Genomic DNA, 26,249 nt, shown 5'->3' with positions numbered 1-26,249 from the left:
TGTCATTTCCCAGCAATTTAAATCGATTTTCATCAGAAAATATCACATGTTCCCAATCTGCATCATTCCATGTGCCATAACGTGTGACAAACTCACGTCTAGCTTTTGCATGTGCGTCAGTTAGTTTGGGTTTTTTACGTGGGACGTGTTTAGAAACACCCTGTTTCTTTAGTCGGGATACTACAGTAGCATGAGTAAGATTAACTCCCACCTTATTTTGAAGTTTATGTGCAATATGGCGTGAAATTCCTCTGTTCTTCAGTGCCATGTCCTTTATCATAAGCTCCAGTCAAGGTGATGTATTTTTCTTTCTGCCACAGTGATTTCTCAGTGATGATTTTCCATGTTCTTGTTACTTTAGCAGGCAGCGGCTAACTGTGGATTGATGCAGTTCAAGTTGTCGACCAATTTCTCTCTGAGAATGACCATCCATATGCAAAGCAAGAACCATTCCTTGCTTACGTGGTGAAATGTCACACTTTCTGCCAATTTTTTTCGAGAAAACATGCTCAAATACACTAAGCACCACCAGAACACTTCACAAATATGATAACGTATCCAAACTGTCAATAATGAACATGTAGTTGCAACATAAAACACGTCACAAGTTGCACTACTAACAATCGTTTTACAGATCCCTGACAATTGATTACAAAGCCTTGCAGCAGTAACTGATTGCAACACCCTCTAGCGGACACTCCAAACACTAAATCAACAAAAGAATAACACCACACTATGCAGTGATACCAGACCAATGCTTCAATTAATTGATTTCAAGTTGTGCAGGAAAGATGCATGCATGCGAAACTCAAAATTGTCAACATCCGTAATAAGAATACAGTGATGCTAATTTTTTTACAGAGTGTAGTTATGTGCACTACATACTTATTGCAGATAGTTATTGATTCACCTTCATACAATGCCATTTTCATCATGGCAAAATTGGTGCAGAAACATTTTCCACTTAATTATGAGTAATAATGAAGCTGCGAGATTTGAAATCATTACACGAAAACAAAACTTCTTAAACATTATATTTTATTCTTTCAGAACATTACACCACTGTACCGTGTTAAACTTGACATGACTTACATTATGGCCTCTGTGATCAGAGAGTGAGAAATTAAATATAGGAATCTGTTTGAATATCAGTATTTAATTGAACCGGTGAGACCAAGAAGGGAAAGATTCCATTTTTTGAACAAAATGGGCTGAATACTTTGAATATATGTCAGAGCTAAAATAAAGGTTTGAAAAGCAAACCACTTATGGAATATTGTTACTATGGTTGTGATGAATAAGTTTGTAATTGAAAGTTTCTTCACCCGGCTTTTAGTTTTGGTTGCTGTGAGGTTTTTGTTTGATTTCCCAAAAGTAAGGTCGAGTGGAATCTTTCCCTTCTTGGTCTCACCGATTCAATTTGGTCAGTATTCTTACATCAGAAATTTTCTTTGTCACATTCCTAACTGTAATAGAATGTACCCTGTGCGCATTTTTTTATTGCTCGACTTCGTATGAATGCTTCTGGTGCTAGGAGCCTGACAAGTGGGCAGACTCAAATGATGATAGTATTTTAGAATGTTTGTGTCTGTCTCTTGTGGTTATAGTCACTGTATTTCTCTTTTTCAGTGGGCAAATGTTTTGAAGGTGGTGAGCCAAGCTTGCAAGGACAATAACATTTCCTGCGTGCTGTTGGAGAGTGGAAGGAATTTTCAGCAGTCACTCCGTCAGTTTAAGGTAGGTAGTTTAGATCTTTTGTGCACAAGTGTGAACATTATTTCCCCCCCCCCCCCTCTGTGCTTTGCACAATGCCATGAATGTGTATGGGGCATATGGAGTTAGGCCCAACACTTTCTTGATCACGGCCGGAGGTGGGGGTGATGTGATCAGCACCATGCCTCTGACTGCCTTTACCCCCCCATTGTTTCCTCCAGGTACCCACATTATACGACGCTGGGTGGGCACCGGAGCCGCTTCAACAGGTGGAAAAAAATCCAAGTTCTTCCACCAGAGATTGAACCTGGGTTTCTCGCATGGTAGTCTGTCACTAATAAACTAACTAACTAACTCTCTAGCCTTCTTGAACTCGAAGGTTCATGACTGCAGCAACACAGGCCTTCCATCTGTCCCTAACCTGTATACTAATACTTCTACCAATTCTTGTAGATACCAATAATGATGCATAAAAATTGTAACAGTTAAAATTTGTTTAAATTATTTATTAGTACATGTTAGTGTGTAAGTATTCCACTTATAAGCATCATTGTGCTTTAAAAATTCAGGAATTAGATCAGAATATTAAAATATGCTTTATGTAATCAGAAAATCAAGTTTTCATGCAGTATGGTGCAAAATAAATGGAAACTTTTGCATTATTTAGACTCCACAGAAGTATTGTGTCGCATTTTCGTGAACCCCATCAAAGACCAAAATGTCAGTAAATAAATTCCACCAGATACTTCACCACTGCAAAGTCTACTTTATGCTTCTTGCGTGCAGAAAAAAGAATCCATTTCTTGAACAGATAGTGGCATTTGATGAGAATAGTGTGTTATGGTTACCGTTTTGTAGTCTGTAAGTAGAGCCATCCATTACAACTTGTTGAATCCTGGCAAAAGCATCACAACAAAGAAATATTGCTAAGAAATTGACAAAATTCACCAGGAATTCCAACATCTGCACCCTTCATTGTCCAACTTGACAACACATTGCTGCAAGTCTTGAAAATGATCCTGCACAAATTGAATGAACTGGGCTATGTAACGCTACCTTGCTCAGCTTACTCACCAGACCTATTTCCGAATGACTGCCACTTTCTCAAGCACATCAACAATTTTCAGAAAGAGAAGGTTTTTGACAACCAAGCAGTGATTGAAAATGCTATTGAATAATTCATCTTTCCCTGTATTCCAGAATTCTATACCACAGGAATAAATGAACTTGTCTCTTGTTACCAATGATGCATAGATTGTAATGATTCTTCTATCGATGTGATAATATTACTTTAATCTGAGATATACTACTTTCAAGCAGAAACTATAATTATTTTTCCACCAACCAAATATAATAATGAAAGAGAAGAGTAGATTGAGAACATTTGGGTAAAATTGTAACCTCTTTACTGCTGTATCGTGTGTGGTATTTTTGTGATGAATTTGCTCCAACTATATCTATATTATTATACACTATTAATTTATAAACTGTGCATTGATATTTTTTGTAAGTGCTTCACAAACTCCCCATGTTCATCAGACGCAGTGAAATTGGAACGATAAATCTGAGTTGGTTACTTCACAGTATCAGTTCCAGTGTGGTTAATTGTTCCTTGTTCACAACATACATAATCTCAAAGTTGCGAGGTCTTACAACATGCAATTCATACAACAGTTCCTTGTGTTAAAGTAATTATTTACTAGAAATGACTAGGGATGTGAAGTTTTCGTTTTAAGGATAACACCGAAAAGTTGACGAAAGCAAAATAAAGGGTTTAAAGGAGGTTAAGGAGGCAATTTTTTGGTGTTTTGGAATCTCGAAATAATGCGAATTTAGCAATTTTTCAGAATAATACCAAATTTTACACTTTAACGTGAAAAACGTTGCGAAATATGCAATATAAACTGGGAATGATTTCTTCTGGTGAAAATTAACTACCTAAAGTGCTATTAGAACTGTAATTTCTAGTCTAGCTGGTGAAAGTTCGATTCAAAAGGAATTCGCCGGGGGATCTTCCAAGAAGGGAAGTTTTGTAGGAACGGGAAAATTTTCAGGGAGAAGCATCTGTTGTGCTGCAGGGGAGGGGTTTGGATGGTGTGTTATGTGTGTGTACACAAAACAATATTTTGAGGTCGCAGAGGGATTTGTTAGCATTGTTAGGGAAATCTGATGTGTATGACTGGGTTCAAAGAATTGGGCGATATCATTCAATAAACATTTCCTATTTAGTGCCTGATGAGTTAAAATAGTTTTCCAAATGAAAGGAATTTGGACATTTCCCACAAAAATAAGTCATAAATTTATTCTCTTTGTCATTAAAACTAAAATTTGTTTCAATTTTCCAGAACTAAAACAATGTGAAAATATTAAGCATAGAGGGAACAGTAAAAATGCATGTAAAAATAACACCAATTTTAAATTAATAACATTGAATTTTGCCCTAAACCATGTAAAGTAGTACCAAATTGCAGTAAAAAATAACATCGAAATTTAGTGAAAAATAAAACAAACTTCACGTCTCTAGAAATGACACATAAGTTAATTAGTAAAAAGAAGGTTGTTCACCTGGAAATTTTTATTCTTCAATTTTTGAAAATTTATCCTGAAAAACCTTGCACTGTTACTTCGGTATTTTTTGTATGCGAGTTGCAACGTAAAGGCCCTGTAACACTACACTTCTATGAAGACAAACCCATCAGGTGGATGCAAAGAGCTAAGAATATTTTTTAGTTTGACAGTCTTGAGAAACTGTAATAAATTACTACTGTCTCCTACACAGCATAGAGTTTCAGATCATGTGATTAAGGTGAAGAGTGACAGTTTCACACCAGGTGTTCATTTATTTCAGTATCGTCGGAATGAGCACTGCTGCTAAAAAATTGACTATGCTGTATAGTATGAATTTCTCCCCATGTTGCAAGTGGAAGCTGTTTCTCAGGTGATTATTACACAAGACACAATATTTGAAAAATGTGATGAATAAGTATTATCAAAATCCCGTGCATTCCTCATGGAGAAAAAGAATATGTAACAACTTCAACTTCAAGCTACGGCTAATCATGGGAGTTTTCAACTTTTCCGATGACAAATAAAATCTTCAATGTGTCCTCTTTTCATTCATGTGTTTTTCTATGCCATTGGAAGTTTGATATTCCCAAGAGAACAAGTAAAGTAATACTCCCATAAACGTAATGCTAAGTTTTCTCCCCCTTTTTAAACCATCCTGGGCACAGACCCCTCTTTCTTCAGCTTGCCACAGCAAAAGGTCAGTGAGGGAGGAGCAGTTTTCCACTGAAACTGTTCCTCCTGGCTTTAATGGAAATTACAGGTTTTTACTTTATATTACAGGACAGCAGCAAGGGAATCACCACTCTCCTTCTTCCTGTACGTTCGGGAGCAAATGGTTTGAATATCATTGAGGCAACCCATGTGCTCTTGGTGGAACCGATACTTAATCCAGCCAGTGAATTACAAGCCATTGGAAGAGTGCACAGGATTGGTCAAACAAAGTATGTATATTTCATTTATGTTTGCACAAGCACTAAGTTTAAAATAAAGAAAAGGAGACCTTCCTAAAAACTTGAAGAGGGTGTACATACAACTGGTTGAATTCCAGATCTTCCTTCCAACGTTTCAGAATCATTTCTGGTTCCATCTTTAAGGGAGGGCCAGTAATTAAGATGTCAAGAAAGTTAAAATAGTTTTAAAAAAGAGGATAAGCATCTGCAGGATTCCTTGGGGCACAGGGCAGGGGGTAAAAAATATTTTTTTCCGAAGAGGTGGAGGTTTTTTGCCCCCGAAAACACTACTTCAGTTTGTTGGAACTACCACATTCCTACGATTATCTGTACCTGTTTTAACTGCAGCCCTTTACAATAATTAAGACACATTGCTGTGACTGAAATAAAATTATATGTGTGAAATAAATAATTTTAGACATTTATTTTAAAGGGTGAGCTAGCTATCCCCTCCCAAGTAGATGCCCTTGAAAAATGAAAACTGGAAGCAGAAAATCAGGAGAGAAAGTCTTCAGTCTGTGGATCTGTCTGGTTTTTAGAACTATAGATCAGCTACAAGGAAAAAAAAACCTTGGAAGAAAAGTCCCCGTGCAGCTTTCCCTTCTTCCTTCCTCCGTGGGCCATAAGGAACCATGATCCACTCTCCCCCTCCCCTACTCGCGGGAGTATGGTGCACAGGAGTCGCGGGTCTGCACAGGTTGTTTTGCTCGTGGTTCCACTATAGCAGCCTGGTCCTGCTTTCCCATTTTTAACAAGTTTTTTTTTAAACTTTTTTAATATAATGCCTGGCCATGCCTGGAAAAGGGACAAGGAACAGTTTTGAAATGTTGTAAAAAAGATTAGGAACTGAACCACTTGTAAATTCACTTCCTACGTTTGTAGACATGTTTTATTTTGTTTGTGTATAATCAGGTGCAATAGAGATGTACAAAGGCCAACAAATCAAACCATATGTTGTAGAGTACCAATATAAAATTCAAACAGCTATTCTTGCTGATCTGATATAAAAATACAAATGTTTCATGAAGAACCTGATGTAATCATTCACCCTTTTATTTAATGTATGAAACCACATGACTCCAGTGGCTACTGCCTTAGAAAGAGAAGCTATGTATTTATACACAGTGCGACAATTTGAAATAGAGACTGATTTTTTTTTGGTAGGTGGCACCAGTGTGCAAGCTTTCTGTAGTGCTAACAAGTAACGGGTATCTCACGAACAATCGACGCAGAGCTCGTTGACCTTGAGTGACATTGCCGCTTGTGGCGTTGTTGAATGTGGGCACGTGTCGTGATTTCAACATGGAACAAAGAGCAAACATCAAGTTTTGTGTGCTCTTGGGTAAAACTGCTGCGGAAATGTTTGACATGTTGTAGCAAGTCTATAGGGACAATTGTTTATCCTGTACGTGTGTATTTGAATGGCTCGGGCATTTCAGTAAAGGACGGGAGCCAATTGAACACGACGAGCATCCAGGCATAGCAGGGACGGTGAGAACACCAAAATTGGTTGAGATAGTGAGGATAATCATTACTGAAGACTGAAATTTCAGACAGACTGTTACTGCTGCATTTTATCTTGAGGTACTGAAATGTTTGGTGCAAGGAATAACACTGTGGGGCCCAAGTATCGGGATGATGGCAGCTGGTGTCTGCTTCATGACATTGCCCCAAGTCACTGTGATTGCGTAAAACTTTTTGACTCTAAATTGACTCTGTGTGTTGTCACCCTGCCTACTCACCGGATCTGGCTCCATGTGATATTTTTTATTTCCTAAACCAAAATCTGCACTGAAAGGTTCCTACTTTTAGCAACAATCAAGAAGGCTACACATGGAATTTAAAAAGCGTTACACAAAACGAATTCCAGCAATCCTTCCATGCACTGGTAGGCATTGCGCTATGATGTGTGGATGCAGGAGGATCCTACTTTGAATGATCCAAGGTAAGTAACTTTCTATGAAGACTTGTTTATTTTTTACAGCACCAGTCTCGATTTCAAATTGCCGCACTGTGTACATTTGCTTTTGGTATGTGACACACTATCGGTATTGGCTGATCTAGTCACATTGGTGTGTTAATTTATCTGTAAAATTGCCAATAATTTTATCGAACTGTGAGATCTATAAATTGCTTGTAATTTAGTGCAAAATTCTGCCATTGTGTTATTTTTGCGAGTATAAGTTTTGAAAAGTAAATGTCTAAATACATGCAGTAATGTCTAGTGCTGAGCCAATACCACCCTGAACTGATAGCCATATCGATGCTGATACTCTAAACCGATTCCTATTGATACCGATACTGATGCTTGAAAATTGTAACAATTAAAAATCGATTAAAATACTCCACTCCAATTGTATGCATGAATTTACATACTGATGTACTCTTGAATTTTTCAAAAGTTCACCTTGTAAACCAGGAATTATACTTGAATTTTGTCATTGTCCTGGAGTGGCCACCCTGATTTTTGCTGATCCCGTGAAAGACCAAAGTCCTGGAAAAGTATTTCCAGGTATTGGGAAATAAAAATCCAATGAATAATTTCTGATACCAGTATTGCTGATGTTGGCTGATATCGATATTGGCTCAGTCCTAGTATTTTCTTCTACTATTGCAGTCATTGGATTAGAATAGAGGATGATTCCATTTGGATTCTTCATTGAACATTTGCAATTTTATATTGGTTGTCACTGTTAGTAAATTTTATATTGGTACTTAATCAGTAGGGTGCGGATTTATAGGCACTGAAAATCTCTCAAATAGGCAGGCAAAAAGGCATGAAAAATGATGAAAATAGGAACTTAAAAAGGTGCTATAAAATAAGAAAAGGCACTTAAAAGGCACTCCAAAATTTAAAAAGGGACATTAAGATAGGGTTTGAACATGAACTTGTTTCAATTTTCTTCTTCCAATGCACAGTTATACTCAGGGTGTGCCTAAGTTGGTGGGGTGACTTGTACTAGCTTTCAGGTGTAAAATTAAGGGGCAGGCTGGCATCGTTTTGTCCAAGTATGAGTCACCAACAGGTTGTCCAATTTGCTTACCCTGATTAAGCAATATTTGGTATTTCCAAAGATCTGACATCCCTTCACACCCATAAATGTGGCGAGTACCAGATTTCAGTCAGTTATACATAAAGAAAGGCTTACCTTTATCAATGCATGGACAGCCACAGCCACTTAAAAAAAGCTGAAGTAAGCAAAAATTGCTGGAATTTTTAGGCCCAATCAAGCAAAATGGGCACTAACCCTCAAAATAGGCATTTATAGGCACTATAAAAATGCATTTTTGGACTAGAAACACCATGGAACAAACTTTAAACATTAAAGCCTATGTTTTACTACAAAGGAATAAAAAAAGCAAATAGGCAAAAATCCGCACCCTATGAATCAGTATCAGAAAAAATTCATATCAACCATCCATGTCAAAAAAAAAATAGTGTGTGTGTGCCATTTAATGCTCTGTACTTTACATCAATGAATGTTATGAACAAGACTTGTGTATTTGTATTATACATGTGACTTTGTAGCAGGAAGGGCACCGTAAGTTTCACTTATAGCTATCATCTTCCTGTACTTTTAGGGCCACCTGGGTCCACAGATTTCTTGTTCGTGGAACAATCGAGGAGAAGTTGTACGAAGTTCTGAGAACCCACAGGGGGGATAACGTGCAGAGTTGCCACAAGACAGAAGAAAGTACGCTCACATTAAGAGAACTGAAAGAACTGTTTGTAGGTGATCAACCAACTGTTCCAAGCTAACCGTTGCATTATAGTTTTTATAATACTTATAGGTAAATCTTTAGAAATCCACATCTGGTGATCCCTGTAAATTGTTCGTATTAAAGGTTTCTAAAGAAGACAGTAATTAGCAGGAAAATATACATAAGATATTAATGAAATGAGAGGCATGGTGTGTAGAATCATGTGGATGCAGAATGAGTTGTTTCTGTTCGTTACAGCTATGGAAGTAAATTTCAGTAGTTTTGTAGATTTTTTAGTTGTGCATCATTCTTTAAAACAATTTCTGTTTTTAAAAGCCCTTTGAAGTAAGTTTATGTAAGTAATATGGTGGAAGTTACTTGGTTCCAGATAGACCTGTGTTAATATTGAAGGGGCCAACTTTTACATTAGTTTATAAAATTACTGAATTAGTTTTATTATTTCTTGTATGATATTTTGCATTTTAAATTCCTGGTATTACCTAGGTTTTTAATAAAATGTATGATTTAGAATTATCAAGCTGTTTGCCATTATTTAATATAATCACTCTGAGATTAGATTATTACTTTGGTTATAAAGAAATTTGAAAAGAAGTTGCAAATATTGGCGAGAGACCCAGTAATTATTGACAGTACTGGATTCAGTTTCCATGTTATAAATGCTCCTTCATTTTTTATAATAATTATTATAAAAAATGTCTGAGGCTTCATAGTACCTGAAATCAAGTTGATTTATTAAATAACTTGGCTATATCAGTGTCCCAGGTTTGAAACCTGTCAAAAGCAGCCTTTCAGCAAGAGTTTTTTTTTTATTTTTCAACTGTAATATGAATTATATAGTTATAGTTTAAATGTAATTATTAATGAAATGTAAATCTATTTTAGTGTTTGTTGATTGTTTAGCTCACATAAATTTCCAATTAAATATTTTCTACTGAAATATTTCTAATATGTTGATGTGGTAAAGATTGCAAGAGGCAGAAATACCTTCTTGCAAAAAATACAAAATCAGCTATTTATGTTCACTTGTATGCATTTTTTTAAAAAAAGAAATGAACAAAACTTTTTGTAATAGATTTTTTTTTTATTTATTGGCATAATTTAAATTGAAGTGTACATAAATTAAGAAGTCCAGTTGTGTATGTTTGCAATTTTGTCATAAATTGAAGTGTATTATTTGTAGAAATAATAGTTAAACTTAACATTTTATCTAAATATGTTTTTTTTTTTTTGTAAGAATTGCATTCCCTTTTGTGCACTTTGCAATGTAGAGGATAAAGTGATAGTTTACTGAATTGGAACACTGTCTTCGGTCTTTGTTGCAAATCAAAGTAAAACTTACAATACAGGATTTTTAAAACAGAAGTAGTATACATTTTTAGCTGGAAATGTAAAATATGTTACTCCAGTTTTCATCATATTTGTTTGTACAAGGTAAATATACGTCCATAGCTATATTATCCTTTATTATTACATTTGTAAACAATAGTTGAGTTCGTTTTCTGTTGATTTTAAGCATCGAAAGATAATGTAAGGCTTTCCCAAGTTTGAGAAGACTTGTATTGTAAGACCTCATAGTTTTAGTTACACATGTTATATTATCCTCATAGTTAATAATATGGTAGACTGCAAATTATCATGTGTATACTTTTTTCTGGCTTTTACATATTACTACTGATCTCAATCATTGTGTATATTTCTCACTTAAGTTAGTAATATATTTGTATATTCTTTATGCATACACACAAAAAGTGATCACAATGCACTCATTTTATGTAATAAAATCTAAGGAAAGCTGAATTATATATTGGTTGAAGAAAATTGGCAATTATTGTAATTCTAGAGTATATATGGTGGTAAATTATATTTGTCTGATGCTATTACAATAATCTCCCATGCTTGGTGTGTAAACACACATTTGCTTCTAGATGAAAATGGATAAATTTGGCCATTTTGACCTTAGGTAAATTCTCCCAATATTTGTTACTCATATCTTCTTATTACCTGTTGTATACCTCATAAATTTGAATTAGTGATTTCTATAAAAGGTAAATAATAGTTTAATTTCAGTCATAATGGTGCAGTCTCCATGCTTCCAGCAATTAGGGTCTGTTCAGTCATAGTCAGTTTATGTGGTGTTATGTTTGGTTATTTTAGAAATTTAGTTTTTGTAAGTTTAGTCCACTGAAATATTTCCGAGGAAAGTTCAGAGATGAACAAAAGGGAAGAAAAAACAACTTAAATCTGCACCACAATGCACAGGTTCCTTTCATAATGCCATTGTATGCAGATGCACTGAAATGCATTTTTTGGACATATTTTAATAATTATTAAAAGCTATGTTATAGTACTTGCTGTACACTTATCGGAAATTGCAGCTACACACTTATCGTTTACATCATATTTTTCTTGCATTTTGCTGCAAGTAAACCCTTGCTCATCTTCATGTGGAGATCTTTCAATACATGGAACCACAAAAAAAGTATATTTATATATTATTTCTTTTCACAGCTACAATGATTCACAAACAAAATTACTATTAATCTTCTTATTTAAAGTTCATGTAATAAAGATAGATATTGGCATCATTAAAAAAATACAGAACTCATTTACAATAAGTAGCATCATAAAAAAATGTAAGCAAAACAATAAGAACTTTTCCTAAAAAAACATATAATTTATTTTCAAAGTTGCAGTATTTCACAAATGAAATTAATATTAATCTCTTTATTTAGGTTTCATATAATAATGACATTAGCACTATTATGCACATAAAACAAAATAGTTGAAACATATGTACAGTATTAACATCATAAAAAAATGCATACCTCTTAAACAGGCAGAATTAGTGATTTGAGGATGCTCAACAATGAATTATGTTGAATGTCGAAATCTTGACTTGTATAAGGAAAATCCAGTGATCTCTGCATAAAAATACATAATTTTTCAATCTAGTTTTGTAGAAATTGCAGCTATACAGTGAATTGTTTAAACTAATTTTTGTATTTGCAAAGTAGTAGTATTAGTTTTGTTAACTTCCCCAATAGTAGCATTTACAAAATTAAAACAATTCAATATGCAATATTCTATAAAAAATCTATAATGCTGGTGTGATACCAGATGTGAAATATGCATTATATTCACCCAAGACATCTTGTTCATCAACATTTTATGTTATTGAGTTTACACAAGGAAAACTAATTGAGCATGATTTGTAGTTAATAAGTAGCGAATTGTGGAAGCATATGTTATGCTTGTACTATGGTGAGAATAAAATATAGTGAATCAGTACAAAATAACTTGTGAAATTTAATGACACATGGTTGTAAATCTAATATCTAAAAACATTATTTGATGAAATTCAGTAAAACGTACTGCTTATTCTGTTATCTAGTCTGACATTAAATTTAATGCTTAATACATTTACTTGTATGCTTGTAGAGTAAAACGTGCAAAGTGGTTGGAAATAACCACATATCTTTAAAAAAATGTTTTTGTGTTTGCATCTGGATGGTTTATTATGCAAGGTTATTCCATCATAGAATTCTATGCAGAATGCATAATGAACAAGCCTAATATAGCATGAGATAACTGCCCTCTGTAATGAACCAAATGTACAAAGCAAGCCTGGAACAATAAAGAGTTATTTTGCCGAGCTCTATATGTCTCAGGGATCATTGTAAAAAAGGAAGAGTTGCATCTTCATCCCAACTGCTTCTTTTCAAAATTCCCTTCCTGGTACCTTGATTCATAGGGGTAGTGAAAGTCCTTGAATACACTAAATGGGAATGGGATATCAGATTCGGAACCGTTTCCCAATCTCAATTTCCTGTCTTCAATGGGATATCAGATTCAGAACTGTTTCCCAAACTCAATTTCCTGTCTTCATGATTAGGGTCGAAAAGACTTTTCTTGTTTCTCTTCAACATTACCTCTCTGTTTTGTCCAGCTTGTTCTTTTCAAGGATTATCTTTGGCCTTTTCTCTCGTCATTGGATTGTCAAAGCTTTCATCATCACAAACTGCCTCGGCAATTTTCCTCCTCGCAGCCTCATTGTTTCGAAGGTTCAGTTTCTTTCTCCACTTTTGTTTTCCCTTTTTTTTGTTGTTTATGTGGTTCCTCATCTACAGCTACATGATTAACAGTTTCATCCACCATTTCTTCAATGGCAGTATCTGAAGTCTGCAAATTCCTATTTACGTGTAGCAACAACTGGTGGTGTCCATGGCAACTGATTCCCCATTGGAATAATATTGCAATATTTGGGATTGTGTGAAATTTTCTGCCTCTTCTCTGGCTGCACATTGATTACACATTTTTGTCCCTAAGCCTGCTGTCTCTTATGCTTAAACATTTTCAATTTATTCCTTGCCAGAACCATGAATGACTATATTTCTGTTCGATTTTGTTCATCAGACAATCTGTAATCCTCATAAATCTTCCATACTCCAGCATATCCCTTGGCTTATGATGCAAATGTGAGAGATCCAAAAGGAAACACTCACCAGACATCAGAAAAACCCAAATTTTCATGGCCGCATCATCAGTGGTAGAAGAAAAGGCAGAAATTGAAGTTAGAGACCTGCAGCGTTGCCAGATCTCTAATTTCTGTTTCTTCCTTTTACTTCTACCACCGTGACTGCAAAAATTTGAGTTTTCTGCTGTCTGGTCAGCGTTTCCCTTTTCTTTAGCTCTTGTGGCTCTCCTTTCTATCATTTCAATTTATTCCAGTGAAACACTTTCGATGTATAAGCATTTTCAAAAATGTAGTTATCTACCTCAGTGTATAGGTATAACATTACATTACATATCTGCATCGAATAAGTATCTCCTGAATATACTACCCAAGAATCAGTTCATATCTAATTTTCCAAGTTTAGAATAAATTCATTTCGCAAGATCAAGAAAGTCCATCCTGTGATTTGTAAAGTTACAACAATGAGAAAAGTCATGCCATTTTATGCCATACAAATCCATTTCACCGTAATTGAATCATGCAACCAAAGAGCATGTAGTTTTAATAGTGAAATAATTATTGGATTGGTAGAAGTATATGTTGTGTTAGGAACAACCTTGCTGAAATTGATATACAATAATTAATATCATGATTCATTGGTTTCTCCTTGGAACTAATGTGATGATATGTGTGTGAGTGTCTGTAAAATTTGAAGGTATAAGATAACCACATTAAAATGAAGGATGGGAAGAATCTTGTTCTTCAAATTTTCTAAAGTTAAGGATCATATTCTGAAGGCTGTGGACTCGATTTTACATTTTTCAGGAAAAAAAAGGAATAATATGTAAAATTCGTGAACGTAAAGTTGGGGTTCCACTGCCTATGTTAAACATTTTTTATCTTTAGCACAAATATATATGTGTGTGTATGTGTACACTAGGTGGTTTGTGTTGGTAATAACTTTCAGTATTACAGGCTTTAAATTTTTTGTATAGTTCTGTGATTAAAATGGAATAAGTATGTATGAATTTATGTATGTTTGTAATAAGCTTTACCAGCAATGTGTGTGTAAATTAAAAAAATTGGCTACATAATTTTTCTAAAATGATCTTTGTAATGCTGGAACCATTCCATTTACTTTGTTGAAATTTTAACAAAAAATGCAGTCTCAACTATGTCTGAGCCATATCTTAATATTTCTCTACCAACTGAGCCAGCCCTGGTTTTGAATTATTTTTCACTAGATCTGATTTACCTTGCGAAATCATTTCTGCTCAGTGGGATATGTTGTCTTTGAAACATTGACGCAACTCCCAGCTTAAAGCTGTATATTACATCATGATTTGGCACATACAGGACATGTTCTTCAAAGTAAAAGTTACGCAAAATCTCTGGCGAATGTAGGAGTGCTTCGGTAGAGCGGTGGCACAGTATGTCAGAGACCCATGTTTGAGTCCTGGCCAGGCTTGTGTGTGCCAAATCATAGAGTAATGCACACCCCATACAAAAAATTAGTCACCCCAACCAGAACGTCCTTAATAGCTGGTGCCACCACCTCTGGCTTGGATCATTGCATGAATCTGCTGTGGTAGTGATGCTACTAGATTGTAAAAGTATGGGTTGGAGTAATTCCTGGCGACTTTGAAACCGATCTGCAGCTGCAAGATAAACAACGGCGATGATTCCTGTCTGTCATAAGCATTTTTAGGCTGCAGGGAATGGATTTATATGTAAATACATATTTATATATTAAGCTAAAATCAGTTACATTTTGTATTTTGTTTGAGCATCATGGCATGAAGACTTGAAAAATTCTGTTTTTATTTTCAATATTAGTTACTTTTACATATTATTTCCATATTTCAGAACGTTTCTCAACATATATCCATATTCAAGCAATAACTACATGTCCCCGTGTGACTGAAAGAATTGGGTGAATATCTTGCGAATAACCGACGTCCGAAGCGATGTTAAACAAACAAAAATTTACATCCTTTTTATACCCTCCAATTGCGTTAATTACAAGTTTCCTGTCACCTGAACAGTAAGGTTTTCTTCTTCCTAATTTTACACCTCCCAACTGTTTGCTTTTGCTATTGTAAAACACTTGAAATTCCTGTTTATTTACAATTGTTGTCAACAATAGAGAATGAGAGCTCGAGCATCGGCTCCATTATTTTGGCAACGTTGGAAGAGAGTCCCATGTCGAGTAGTCCATTGTTAAACGCACCCTTGCCAGAACTTGCATGCATGGCAGCAGTGCTAGAAGCAACAATTTAATGCCACTTGTACGGGATTCATAGTGTGTTATATTAATAAAAAGGCAAATTATTAGCTTCTAAGTCCATATTTTGGTGAAAATAACTAAATCCAAAAGTTTAAGGACTCTGCTCATAGTTTCTTATGATGAATTCAAAACACTGATGCACAGCCACCTTCAAAGTAATTCCCTTAAACAATGATATATTTTCACCATCACTGGTAAAGCTTCTGGAAGCCATCTTTTGCAACCTCCTGCAATGCTGCTTTCACCTTACTTTGAAAGGATGCCCCTTTAGATGGGTTTGCATGTGGGGGTAAAATGTTGAAGTTGCAGCGAGATAAGTCCAGTGAATAGGCAGGATGTTCCTGCAAGAGACATTCCATGTTTGGCCATGAAAGAAAGCCACGAGCATGACTTTCCTTCGATCTTGCCAGATTTTCTTTGATTTTGGTTCTCATGTGTTTTTTTTTATTCTCAAGGAATTGTCAATTCATAATTCATTCTGGAGGGCAGAACAGTAAAGAGCGAGCTCTATGTGGAAGTTTTATGTAATTTGCAGGAGTCATCCAACATAAGCAGCCCAAGTTATAGCAAAGTGGACAATGGTACCTTCTCCATGATAATGGGCCTGCCCACCAGTCCACACTAGTCGCGGAGTTTGTGGCCACAAATGGAATATGTGTGCTGGAACATCTTGCCCATTCACTCGACTTATCTCCCTGTGATTTGTACCTTCCCCTCACATGAAACCCCATCTAAAGGGGCATCGTTTTACATCAGAAAATGAGGTGAAAGTAGCATCGCAGGAGGAATTATAGGAGGTTGCAAAACATGGCTTCCAGCAGCTTTACCAGCACTGGCAAAAGTGTATCATTGCTCAAGGATATTACTTTGAAAGTTGTTGTGCAACAGTATTTTGAAGTCATCAAAGAAAGGGAAGGAACTATGGGCTGAGTTCCAGAAGTTTTGGATTGTACCACATATAAGATAGTGGAAGCATTACCAGGATATTAAGCTCTAGACCTCGTGGACACTTATTGAGGTACCTAAACTGGAAAAGTATCTATATGCAAAGATACTGATATATTAGCATCTGCTTAATCCTAATACTAGGATTTGTAATTCATAGTCATAATGCACTTGATAAAGAAATAGTTTATTACGTAACAAGTACAGGAAGATTCTGAAATTGCAATACTGCATTTCTCATACATCGGGAACATTTAACAACAATCTTTGAAAGAACTACTCTCTTTCTTATAAAAGTTACCTTCACGAAAAGGTAATCATGACCTATTCAGTTTTTCAGCATTTTTCTTTCAATGTTATATCCATCACAAACTAACTATATCACAGCTTTGAGATTTAGTAATTCTTTTGAAACTCTCACGTAAGAGTTGTATACTTTGATACATCCTTCAGCATGATTGTGGTGCAAAAATGGGATGTGAAGGATTGCTGAAATTAGTGGTAGATGCTCACAACCATAAGTGCCAACTTTGGGACGTAGGCAGGTATTATGTATATGTAAAATATTGTTGATGCCAATCTTTACCTCACCCCTCCAAATATTTGAAGTTGGCACCACAGCTCACAACCCTCATGTCAGCGTGATACATTGAACAATGTGATTTTGAACTGAACGTGAAATAAGTTCTGTTATACAGCTGCAATAACAGGGTGGCTACTCACCGGAATTCCTTGAATTCTGGGAATTATACGTGAATTATTGGCTGCGTGAATTCTACTTGATTTTTTCTCCGTAGACGTGAAAAATTACAACTTTTTCTAATCCAAATCCTATTCGCATTTTATGCAAATAAAAATCATTTTTGTAAAATTTTCTTGCTCGCTTCGCTTGCAATTCCTGCTTTTCTTAGTCTTATCAAGTTTACAAGCATAGCTAGGAGGCGGCGGGAGTTGGCCCTGGGCACCGAACTATCTAAATGAAAAATGTTGTAAAATTAATTGATTGATTTGTGGTTTTAAGTCCACTTTATGCACAGAAAGGCTAATCGGGACTTGAACTACAGTTTGAAGTGGGATCCAAACTACTCTGCCATGTGGAGAAAAAATAATTGAAATCGTTTGTTCGAACACAAATGCTTTAGCACCAACTTCTACCCCCTTTTTGCATAATTTACGAGGATAATAATGTCTTTGATACTACTACTAAAAATAATAATAACAATGATGTTGGTCCCAGCGGGTTCGAATCCTGGCTTGGGCATGGATGTTTGTGACTGTCCATTCATCATATCACTCATCCCCATCTTTGCAAATTAGCCAAACATGGCACAAGAAGCGAAGTAAAATAAAACAAATCAATAATAATAATTTTGTAATAATATTATTAGTAGTATTAGTATGTTTATCCTGGCACTTTTTCCCTGCCCGCTCAGACAAAAATCGTGGTTGTGCCTCTGATTGTAAATAGAAACTCAGCACCTTAAATTAAATATTTTAATTACATTATGTATACCATTTAATTGAATTATAATTTTTGGATGTTGGAATCACATAGACCATTTATATTATGAAGATATTTGTGTGTGGATGTTGAGAGGCGGTAATACGTAAGGTTGAAATAGAGAAAACATCTGCTTGAATTTTTGGAAAGTTCGCCTTGAAAACCGGGAATTATACTTGAATTTTATCATGGTCCTAGAGTAGCCACCCTGAATAATGAGCATAATTTCTTTTTCACAAGCTGTACTTTTTGTATGAGAAAATGTCCACAAAAGTACTTCTTGCTGATCAACCAGATCTCTACTCAAAAATGTCAAGCAATTGCATTCCACATTCCATTAATGTACTCCATAAAACAGTTGAATTCAATCTGAGAAAAGAAACGCTAACAACTCTTCACTTAAAAAAATGCTATGAGGAAAAAGCTAAAGCCACTGCGTTTACAATAAAACTGGTGTAGGCTCCATTGCAGGAGATGAAGTACTGCAAGATTCAAAGGCAGCCTGTGTAAGCAAATGAAAATAACTCTTCTTTGACAATGCATTCTGCATGTTTGGATATGTTAAGAGAGAACTGAAAACTGTGCCATACAGTTTATGCAAGCTAACATGACTTGAAGAGTTATTTCTAAGGTGAAGACCCAGCAAGCATGTTGGTCTGTTTAAAACCAGAAGCAGAATACTATGATGAACATATTCATGTGATGAAATTTGCCGAAATGACTCAAGAAATTGAAGTGTCCAGGCATCAAGCTGCAAAATGATTTCTCCCAATAGGCTTGATGCATGGGAGGAAGGCCAACAAACAATTCCAAAATTTATTACAGCAGGAAAATGCATTTTAGAATGTCCCAACAATCAGCAAACATCCTCCATTCTCGTGGCCAACTCTGGGACATGGAGCATAAACTCTAATGTCCTGTCCATGAACAGGATGTAAAGAAATCAACACACATTCTTAGATGCAAAAAACAAGTGTGTATGATATGGGAACAAGAGAAGACAATTCAACAGTTCAAGAAAAATTCACATTGATGCTACATAATGCGAGAATCAAGTGGTAAAAGTTCAAGGGTGCACTCCCCATTGTTGAATGTTACAAACATCCCACGGAAGAAAGGTGTTAAAAACACAGGCAAACGTGCTGATTGGAAAGGGAGTTGTAGTTTAATAACCAACGGCACCGAAGATCACAATTGGCTGCTGACAACAGGACTGCCATTGAAATTGAGGTGGGTTTAATAATGCAATCCAAAATGAAGAGGCAGAAATTTATAGGAAAATTGTACACACGATGAAACAAGCGTGACTCAGCCATCTCCAGCATCCAGAACATTGGCTCACAGACACTGTTAAACTAACCTTTTTTCTGTTTTAATTGTTTTAGCTTTTATTGTGTTTTATTCTATATCTATTTTACACACTTAAAAACTAGAGTTTGGCTTTTAGAATTATTTTTTTTAGAAGGGGCATGTAATTTTTAAAAAAAATTAAAGGTTGAAACTGTTTACAAATATTGAGTTGAGCTCAAAATCAAATTGACTAGAAGGGCACAGTTTCTAATTCTCCCTTTTTAAAAATCTGCTACAATGCCATACGGGAAGAATGCTTACATGACAGGACCTATAAACTGTTTAATCGCCTTTTAAGTTGAACACCATTGTTGTCACACATTCCTAGTACCTATTGGATACAAGTTTCATATATGTGTAGACAGACTAGAAATTGGAAGGTAATATTTCTCTCAACATATATTAAACAAATGCTTCCACAGGACAATGGATCTTTCATGTAACAGCACAAAAATTGAACTGTTTCAAACATTTTCTTTATAGACTTCTGATTGTACATGCTTATAACACAAAAAACTGCATAAGAAAGAAACCAATCGTAATTTATATTATAACTGAACCTCAATTTAATTATTAATACACATTAAGTAATGGGGAATTTTTAGTACTTGCAGCTATTTGCATAAATTTGGTAAACTGAAAATGTTAAAGAAAGTTAAGCTATTCAGATCATATAAGGGGATTCTGATTCGTAGTACTCTCATTGTTGAAACTATAGAATCATATTTCAAACTGGTTTTTGAAGAAGAAGAAGAAAAAAAGGATTTTAAGTAACTACAATAACACCAGCACACTTCTTAATACTGAAATATTTCTGCATTATGAAGTAAGTAACTTTTAACTGACTATAACAGAACTCGCAGCACATACCATAAAAGCTATAAATAGTAAAAATAGTACAATGGGTATACATAATTTAAAACTATAAAACTTCACTTATACTACAACACAATTGCACACACTACATAAAAATAATACAAAGACCATAACCGTATATTTTAGTGCCATTTCTTAGGTTGGGTCCCATAAAGTTAAATTAAAAGTCATCAGGGTGACTTTTTCTGACAAACAACTTTCGGGCCACAGCTTCATACTATTCAATATCCTTTTTTCTTTCTATCCCTTCATCTACATTTCAATTCAATATTAATGTACAACATTACAAATGAAAATAAATAGTTTTGATTATCAAGGCTTCCCACGAACTTAAACCACACCAAAGTTTCGTGAAAAAAAAATGGAATTTTGTATGTCATGTATACACTGCAAGAGACTTTAATGCATGACTATAGTGTTGGGTTTTATATTTAACCCTTCTAGTCCTCCTAAAGCAACATGTCATACACCTTTCACAGAATCCGCACATCCCACGTTAAAAGTTCTTAAGAACCAACAATGAAGGTTCCACCATGTTGTTTCTGTCAAAACACTAACTGTATTTGGAAGGTAACAGGTTAAAATCCCTCAATCAGCCATCTGAACAGGCGTTTATTTGTGGCGTATTCTTTGCTAAGTGAATACAACACCTTCAGAGAAAGGCAATGAAAGTTTCCTCTCATCTCATTTGTTTATTACTTTTTCCTCTATTGTCTTTTCATCATCCCAGCCACTGTTTACCTAACGGTACAAATAAATTACATCAAATAAACCAACCAAATCACTGACCTTGAAATTTGATTAATTATAATCACAAGGAAAAGTTACTGGGCAATATATATATATATATTTGGATATCATTTATGTTTTACATAATGTTTTATCACTCAATATTTGTTGTCTTGTTCATATTAGTAGTAATGTGAAAATGAAACCTGGTGGATACTAAGATTGAACGATATTGCTTCGCGTTACAGTAGTGGTAAATGTAATGGAAAAATTCCAAATACTAATAAAATGACAAGAGATTACGCATAGTGGAAGACGTATTACAGCTGTGAAGAAATAAATTCACAAGACTGTAAGTTACTGATCTGAAGTATCCTAATAATTAAGTGTGAGATGATAAAGTTAGGTCTTCAACAATGACTGAATCTTCTGTGATGTTAGAAGATATGAAATATAGGTCCCAGAAATGGATCTTATGAAACTTACAATGGTACATTTTGGCACACAGTGCCAAAAAGTAAGAAAATGAAGTATAACAAATGGAGTTAAGAAGTACATATTTGTATGTTCCAACTGAACAAAGTTTTCGCACACACATTCAAGTAAAAGGAAAGAAAAACTAAATGTATGGCAGCATAATGAAAACTGCACTGATCACAGGACATAGCAACTGATGCTGACAACATGCTCAGGAGAAAGGGGGGGGGGGGATGAACAGTAGCAGCAGTCTTTTAGAGCATTAGGAAAGACACACAAGAGCCTTATTCAAAGCCTGAAAAAGTCTGCAAAACGAAGATAAGGACATTCAGTGCACAATAAAGTTATAATTTACTGACACCACAATTGTATCCCCTTTTCCTCATTCAGTTTAAAAGAAATGCTTAGCAGTTTTTTTCGACACCTCATACACAAATTCCATTATTACTATACGTCTTTTCTTTAAAGTTAAAAATTAAATTTGTTCTAGCACCGTATTAGAATAGAAGAACACATTTTTAAACTGCTTCCTACCACACACATTAAAAAATTAAAATATTTGCCTCAAATAGGTCTCTAGTTAGTTTCATATGTAGTTAGCAAAGCTGCATCAACAGGTTCCATGCACGAGGGACAAGTAAAGCTTCTCATCAACCAATCATCAATGCACTCCACATGATACGCATGCATGCATGGTAGGTATCGAACAGCATCACCAATAGTGAACTCAATCATACAAATGACACATTCTCGATTCTTCTTGCAACCATCATAAGTACCAGTAGGAAGATGCTGTATTAGTCCAATCCTTTTTGATATTTTGATCTTTTCTTCATCCGTCAGTTGGGTTGCTTGATGACTCACACTTGGTTGAGGATAGTATGCTGGCATACTTTCTATTTTGTATCCTTTATAATCCCCATGAGATTCCAGAGTAAGTCGTGGTAACGAACCTGGTCGAATAGTAAAATCACATGTTACTAGTCTGTAATAAGGATATGTAAAATGGTCCAGGTGAGCAGGGTTCCACACAGTCTGCTGTGGTGGGGATGGTTGGGGTGGGTCACCAAATGGAAGCTCCTGCCAAAGTTCCATGTCTTTCAACAATATTTTGTCGTGAAATAAATAAATCTTGTTCATATGCTGCTTGTTTAAATCCACTACATTCCACTTCACTGTGTATCAAATTTATACCTGCAAATATGTAAAAATAAAATACATTAACAAGAATATTGATTAAAAAAAACACTAATGATATCTCCACCTCTAAAGTGCAACTTCAAATTAAATGTTTCAGTTTGCAAGATGAAATTTTGAACAGCACTTAACAAAAATAACTGAATCTACTAACTCCTTGAATTATGACAATTAAGGTAAACCAGGGTATTAAGGACCACGGGGCATTAAGGACCGTGCGCTAGAATTTCGTAAAAAGTGCAAAGAAATGTGAAGCAGCAGGCACACCAGCTGTGTGCATGGCCTGTGATACTCTTATGTTTGTGTAAATAGTATTCTGCACACAAATGGCATGTAAGCTGCGTAGTTAGACCGGGAAACGGAACCAGCCAAAAGGCAGAAGTACGAAAACACCATAAAGAACTGCTGAGCGTCTGTATGAAGTTAAAAGTGCATCCTGGAACTTCTACTGCACTAACAGCTGCAGAAGAATCACAATTAGAGGAGTGCTTCATTCTATTTCCTCAATGGGGTTTTGGAATGAACAAATAAGACTTGTGTGACGTAGTTCAAGATTATTATGTTTCGAAAAAGAAGGATATACCATTCAAAAGCGAACCGGTCCTTGATACCCCATTGGCTGGTCCTTATTACCCAACAAAGGGGCAATTGGGACCATACAACCTACCTTTTAATTCATTGTTGTTTTTGCCTTTGCATTATATTCCTACTCGTTTGTGTTGTCATTAATGTAAACTAGAAAATATACATTCCAGAATGCATCCTGTTTGTTTTCTTGAACAGCTCCTGATGAATTTCTTCAATGTAATAGCAATTTGGGGTACTACTTTACTATAGGGGTGACACCTATAAATCATATATTTCGCCCTTTTTTACATTGCTAACGTACTATTCTGCATTGCGAACATTTCTTTAGGTGAAATAATGAATTTCTAATGAAAATAATGTCTATTTCTTACATTTACAAGTACTTACTATTACTCGTTATTTCGATTCTGTAACACACATTATGGCGATAGCATACTGGTTCATCGCGCGTTGTCAGAGTGTTTTGTTGATTTATGCAGTGTTGCAACCTTGTTCACCAGAAAATACCTTCTTTCGTGTCCGGATTTGAAATTATGCTAATACATCGCAAACCATTGACGTTAGCCCCACAAACCATTCACGTTAGCCCCAAAAACCATTGACGTTACACCCCAAAAACCATGGACGTTAGCCCCACAAACCATTTTCTGTAAGGTTAGGTTAGGTAAGCATAGTTAAAAAAAATTTAAAAAAATTAAAAATACTCGACACGTCATGTTATAGTGAGAACACGGCGAGTTTAAAACACTGACTACAGGGTTTACGTCATCTAACACACGGAACATTGTGCAGAAAGCAAATGGCGGCAGCAGAAAGAGCGTGTCGGACAGAGATTTTCGCAGAAAACAACATGCATTCGCATTAAAATGGATCTAAACTACATTCACGAACTTCCACAACGCAACAGAAAATAATTTGCGTAAGTACTTTCTCCTGTAAAAAGTAAGAAATCCGTCACCCCTATAGTAAAGTGTTACCATTAATAGTTTAACGATCTTAAATGTTTCTTGCAACTTTATATTCAGTAACGGTTCCAATTGTTTTATGATTTCTCCTAGCACAAAGACTTATTAACGTAGAATTTTGGAAATCATTGTCACACGACATTTGAACCTTCCTTAAAGTAATGAGCACTGTTTGGACTCGAGAAAAAGTTATTTGTGTTAAAAAAACAAGAAAACAACTTGAAAATTACCTTAGGCACTTCTCATGGACAAGATATTCTCGTCGACAAGCGACAGTAAATATCGTAGAAGCGTGGGAATGAATGTAGAAGTAAATCGGAACCTAAGTAGAATGCATTTAGGGACTTTATTTTAATGCTAAGGGAACCAAACCTAACCTGCCTAACATAACCACGAAAGCTTATTTGAACAAAACCTTAAGTAATCGCTAAAACTCTCCAGTATGTGTTAACAGACGTACATTGAAATCGAACCATGTAAAAATTGCATTCGTAGCATGATGAAATCACAATAAAACAAAAGGAACTTGGGCCTTATATTCTCTACTTAGAATACAAATAACACAAATGTTGATTAGTTATTGTTCATTGCGAAGGATGCAGTCATTTGAAATTGTCAACCACTTGTTCTGTTATACTACTCATCTCGTTCTCTTATAATTATCAGTAACAGTTTCATAGATCAGAGACACATTAAAATCGGATATTTTGTGTTTCGCATGGTTCGTACTTACCAATTGTGTTTTGCGGAACATAGTTCAAGGTGCCATTATGCTTTTTACACACACACACAAAAAAAAAAACAATTTTTAACATAATCTCTTTGACTCCTGTTTTCGCTTCCATAACACAGAATATGGTGGGCAAATCTTGACTACCGTAGTGGGCATGCAGTGTAGTAGCCCCACGAACCATTTCCGATAAGGTTAGGTTAGGTTTGGTTACGTTAGGCAAGCATAGTAAAAAAAGGGGGGTTTGAAACACTGACAAGGCTTACATCATCAAACGTACGCAGCATTCGGTTGTCATAGGGCAAGCAAATGAAAGCAATGGCAATTGTGCGTCGGTGAGATATTTCTCTTGAAAAATACATGATTTCCCGGTTAAATATATTCCACGATGAAAGAAAATACCTCGACGAACGTTGTAAACCTTGGAGAAACTCATTTCCACAAGTAGTTTCTTGTGTAAAATTGAAGAAATGTGTCTCCGATGTATGAAACTGTTACCTAATTATCAACAAGAGGCTTGAAATCTTTGTATTGCCTGCTTTTACCAAATTCTACCTGTACAAAGGCATATAACTGCCTCTGCAATACTGGACGTATAAAAATCGGGGACGTGAATTTTTAAAAAAGCCCCTGCTGCAATGACTCTAGTAAGGAAGGGTGGATGCATATCATACATTTCCAATCAAAACTGTCTAATCCATCACTATTTTTGTTTACAACGTAGAACAGCTGTTTTACAGGCAATTATATTGAATAATTATGCTTACGAAATCATTGACATCCTTCTACAGTTTACCGAATCACTTAAATCTTTATTGAATCAAGTAATAATTAAAATGTGCTCAACACTTTGACTGACAAAGAAATTACAAGGAGGATAACCTAGCCATCTCAATGTCACCTTTAAAATATGGAAACAACAAAACCTGAAAGAAAAAAAACGACAGTAGAAGTTTGTTTTGTTAGATAACGGCGTTTTACACTTGCTTTTCTTATGCTACTACTTTACCAAATACAGCAACATACGTTAGTAAATATAGTTTAAATTTACATCGAGAATGTATAATGCAAATTTACCTTTGACGATTCTATTCTTTTTTCATTCTTTTGTTGTTGTCTTGCTCAGTCAGGTTGACAGCTGTTTCACAGACTACTCTTATTTGTTTACATCCCGGATCCACAATTTAACTTGTCAAG

At 35.3% G+C, this 26,249-nt stretch overlaps 2 protein-coding genes across 5 annotated transcripts in view; one reads left to right on the top strand and one right to left on the bottom strand.

Annotated features, from left to right (window-relative positions):
* LOC146000429 (E3 ubiquitin-protein ligase SHPRH) overlaps nucleotides 1-14,646 on the top strand; it is a 101,868-nt gene extending 87,222 nt beyond the window's left edge. For all 4 annotated transcript variants that reach the window (XM_083138045.1, XM_083138046.1, XM_083138048.1 and 1 more), the window contains exons 22-24: nucleotides 1,630-1,737; nucleotides 5,062-5,222; nucleotides 8,814-14,646. In XM_083138045.1, coding sequence (XP_082994171.1) covers nucleotides 1,630-1,737; nucleotides 5,062-5,222; nucleotides 8,814-8,991 — 447 coding nt within the window. In that variant the 3' untranslated portion in view covers nucleotides 8,992-14,646. The remainder of the gene's footprint in view (nucleotides 1-1,629; nucleotides 1,738-5,061; nucleotides 5,223-8,813) is intronic.
* Nucleotides 14,647-16,807: 2,161 nt separating this feature from the next.
* LOC146000428 (RING finger protein 11-like) lies at nucleotides 16,808-26,215 on the bottom strand. Its single transcript, XM_083138044.1, has 2 exons — nucleotides 26,130-26,215; nucleotides 16,808-22,766 (listed from the first exon to the last, which is right to left on the bottom strand). Exon 2 carries the CDS (start codon nucleotides 22,710-22,712, stop codon nucleotides 22,149-22,151), a length of 564 nt encoding a protein of 187 aa, XP_082994170.1. The 5' UTR covers nucleotides 22,713-22,766; nucleotides 26,130-26,215; the 3' UTR covers nucleotides 16,808-22,148.
* Nucleotides 26,216-26,249: the final 34 nt, after the last annotated feature.

Source organism: Lepisma saccharinum, chromosome 16, assembly GCF_977018435.1.
Source record: "Lepisma saccharinum chromosome 16, izLepSacc3.1, whole genome shotgun sequence".
In the NCBI taxonomy this organism is placed as follows: Eukaryota; Metazoa; Arthropoda; class Insecta; order Zygentoma; family Lepismatidae; genus Lepisma; species Lepisma saccharinum.
This window is presented reverse-complemented; position numbering and strand designations above follow the sequence as displayed.

Excerpts from the sequence above, each read along its gene's own strand:
- LOC146000428 (XM_083138044.1), bottom strand. The coding sequence starts at position 22,712 with ATGAACAAGATTTATTTATTTCACGACAAAATATTGTTGAAAGACATG.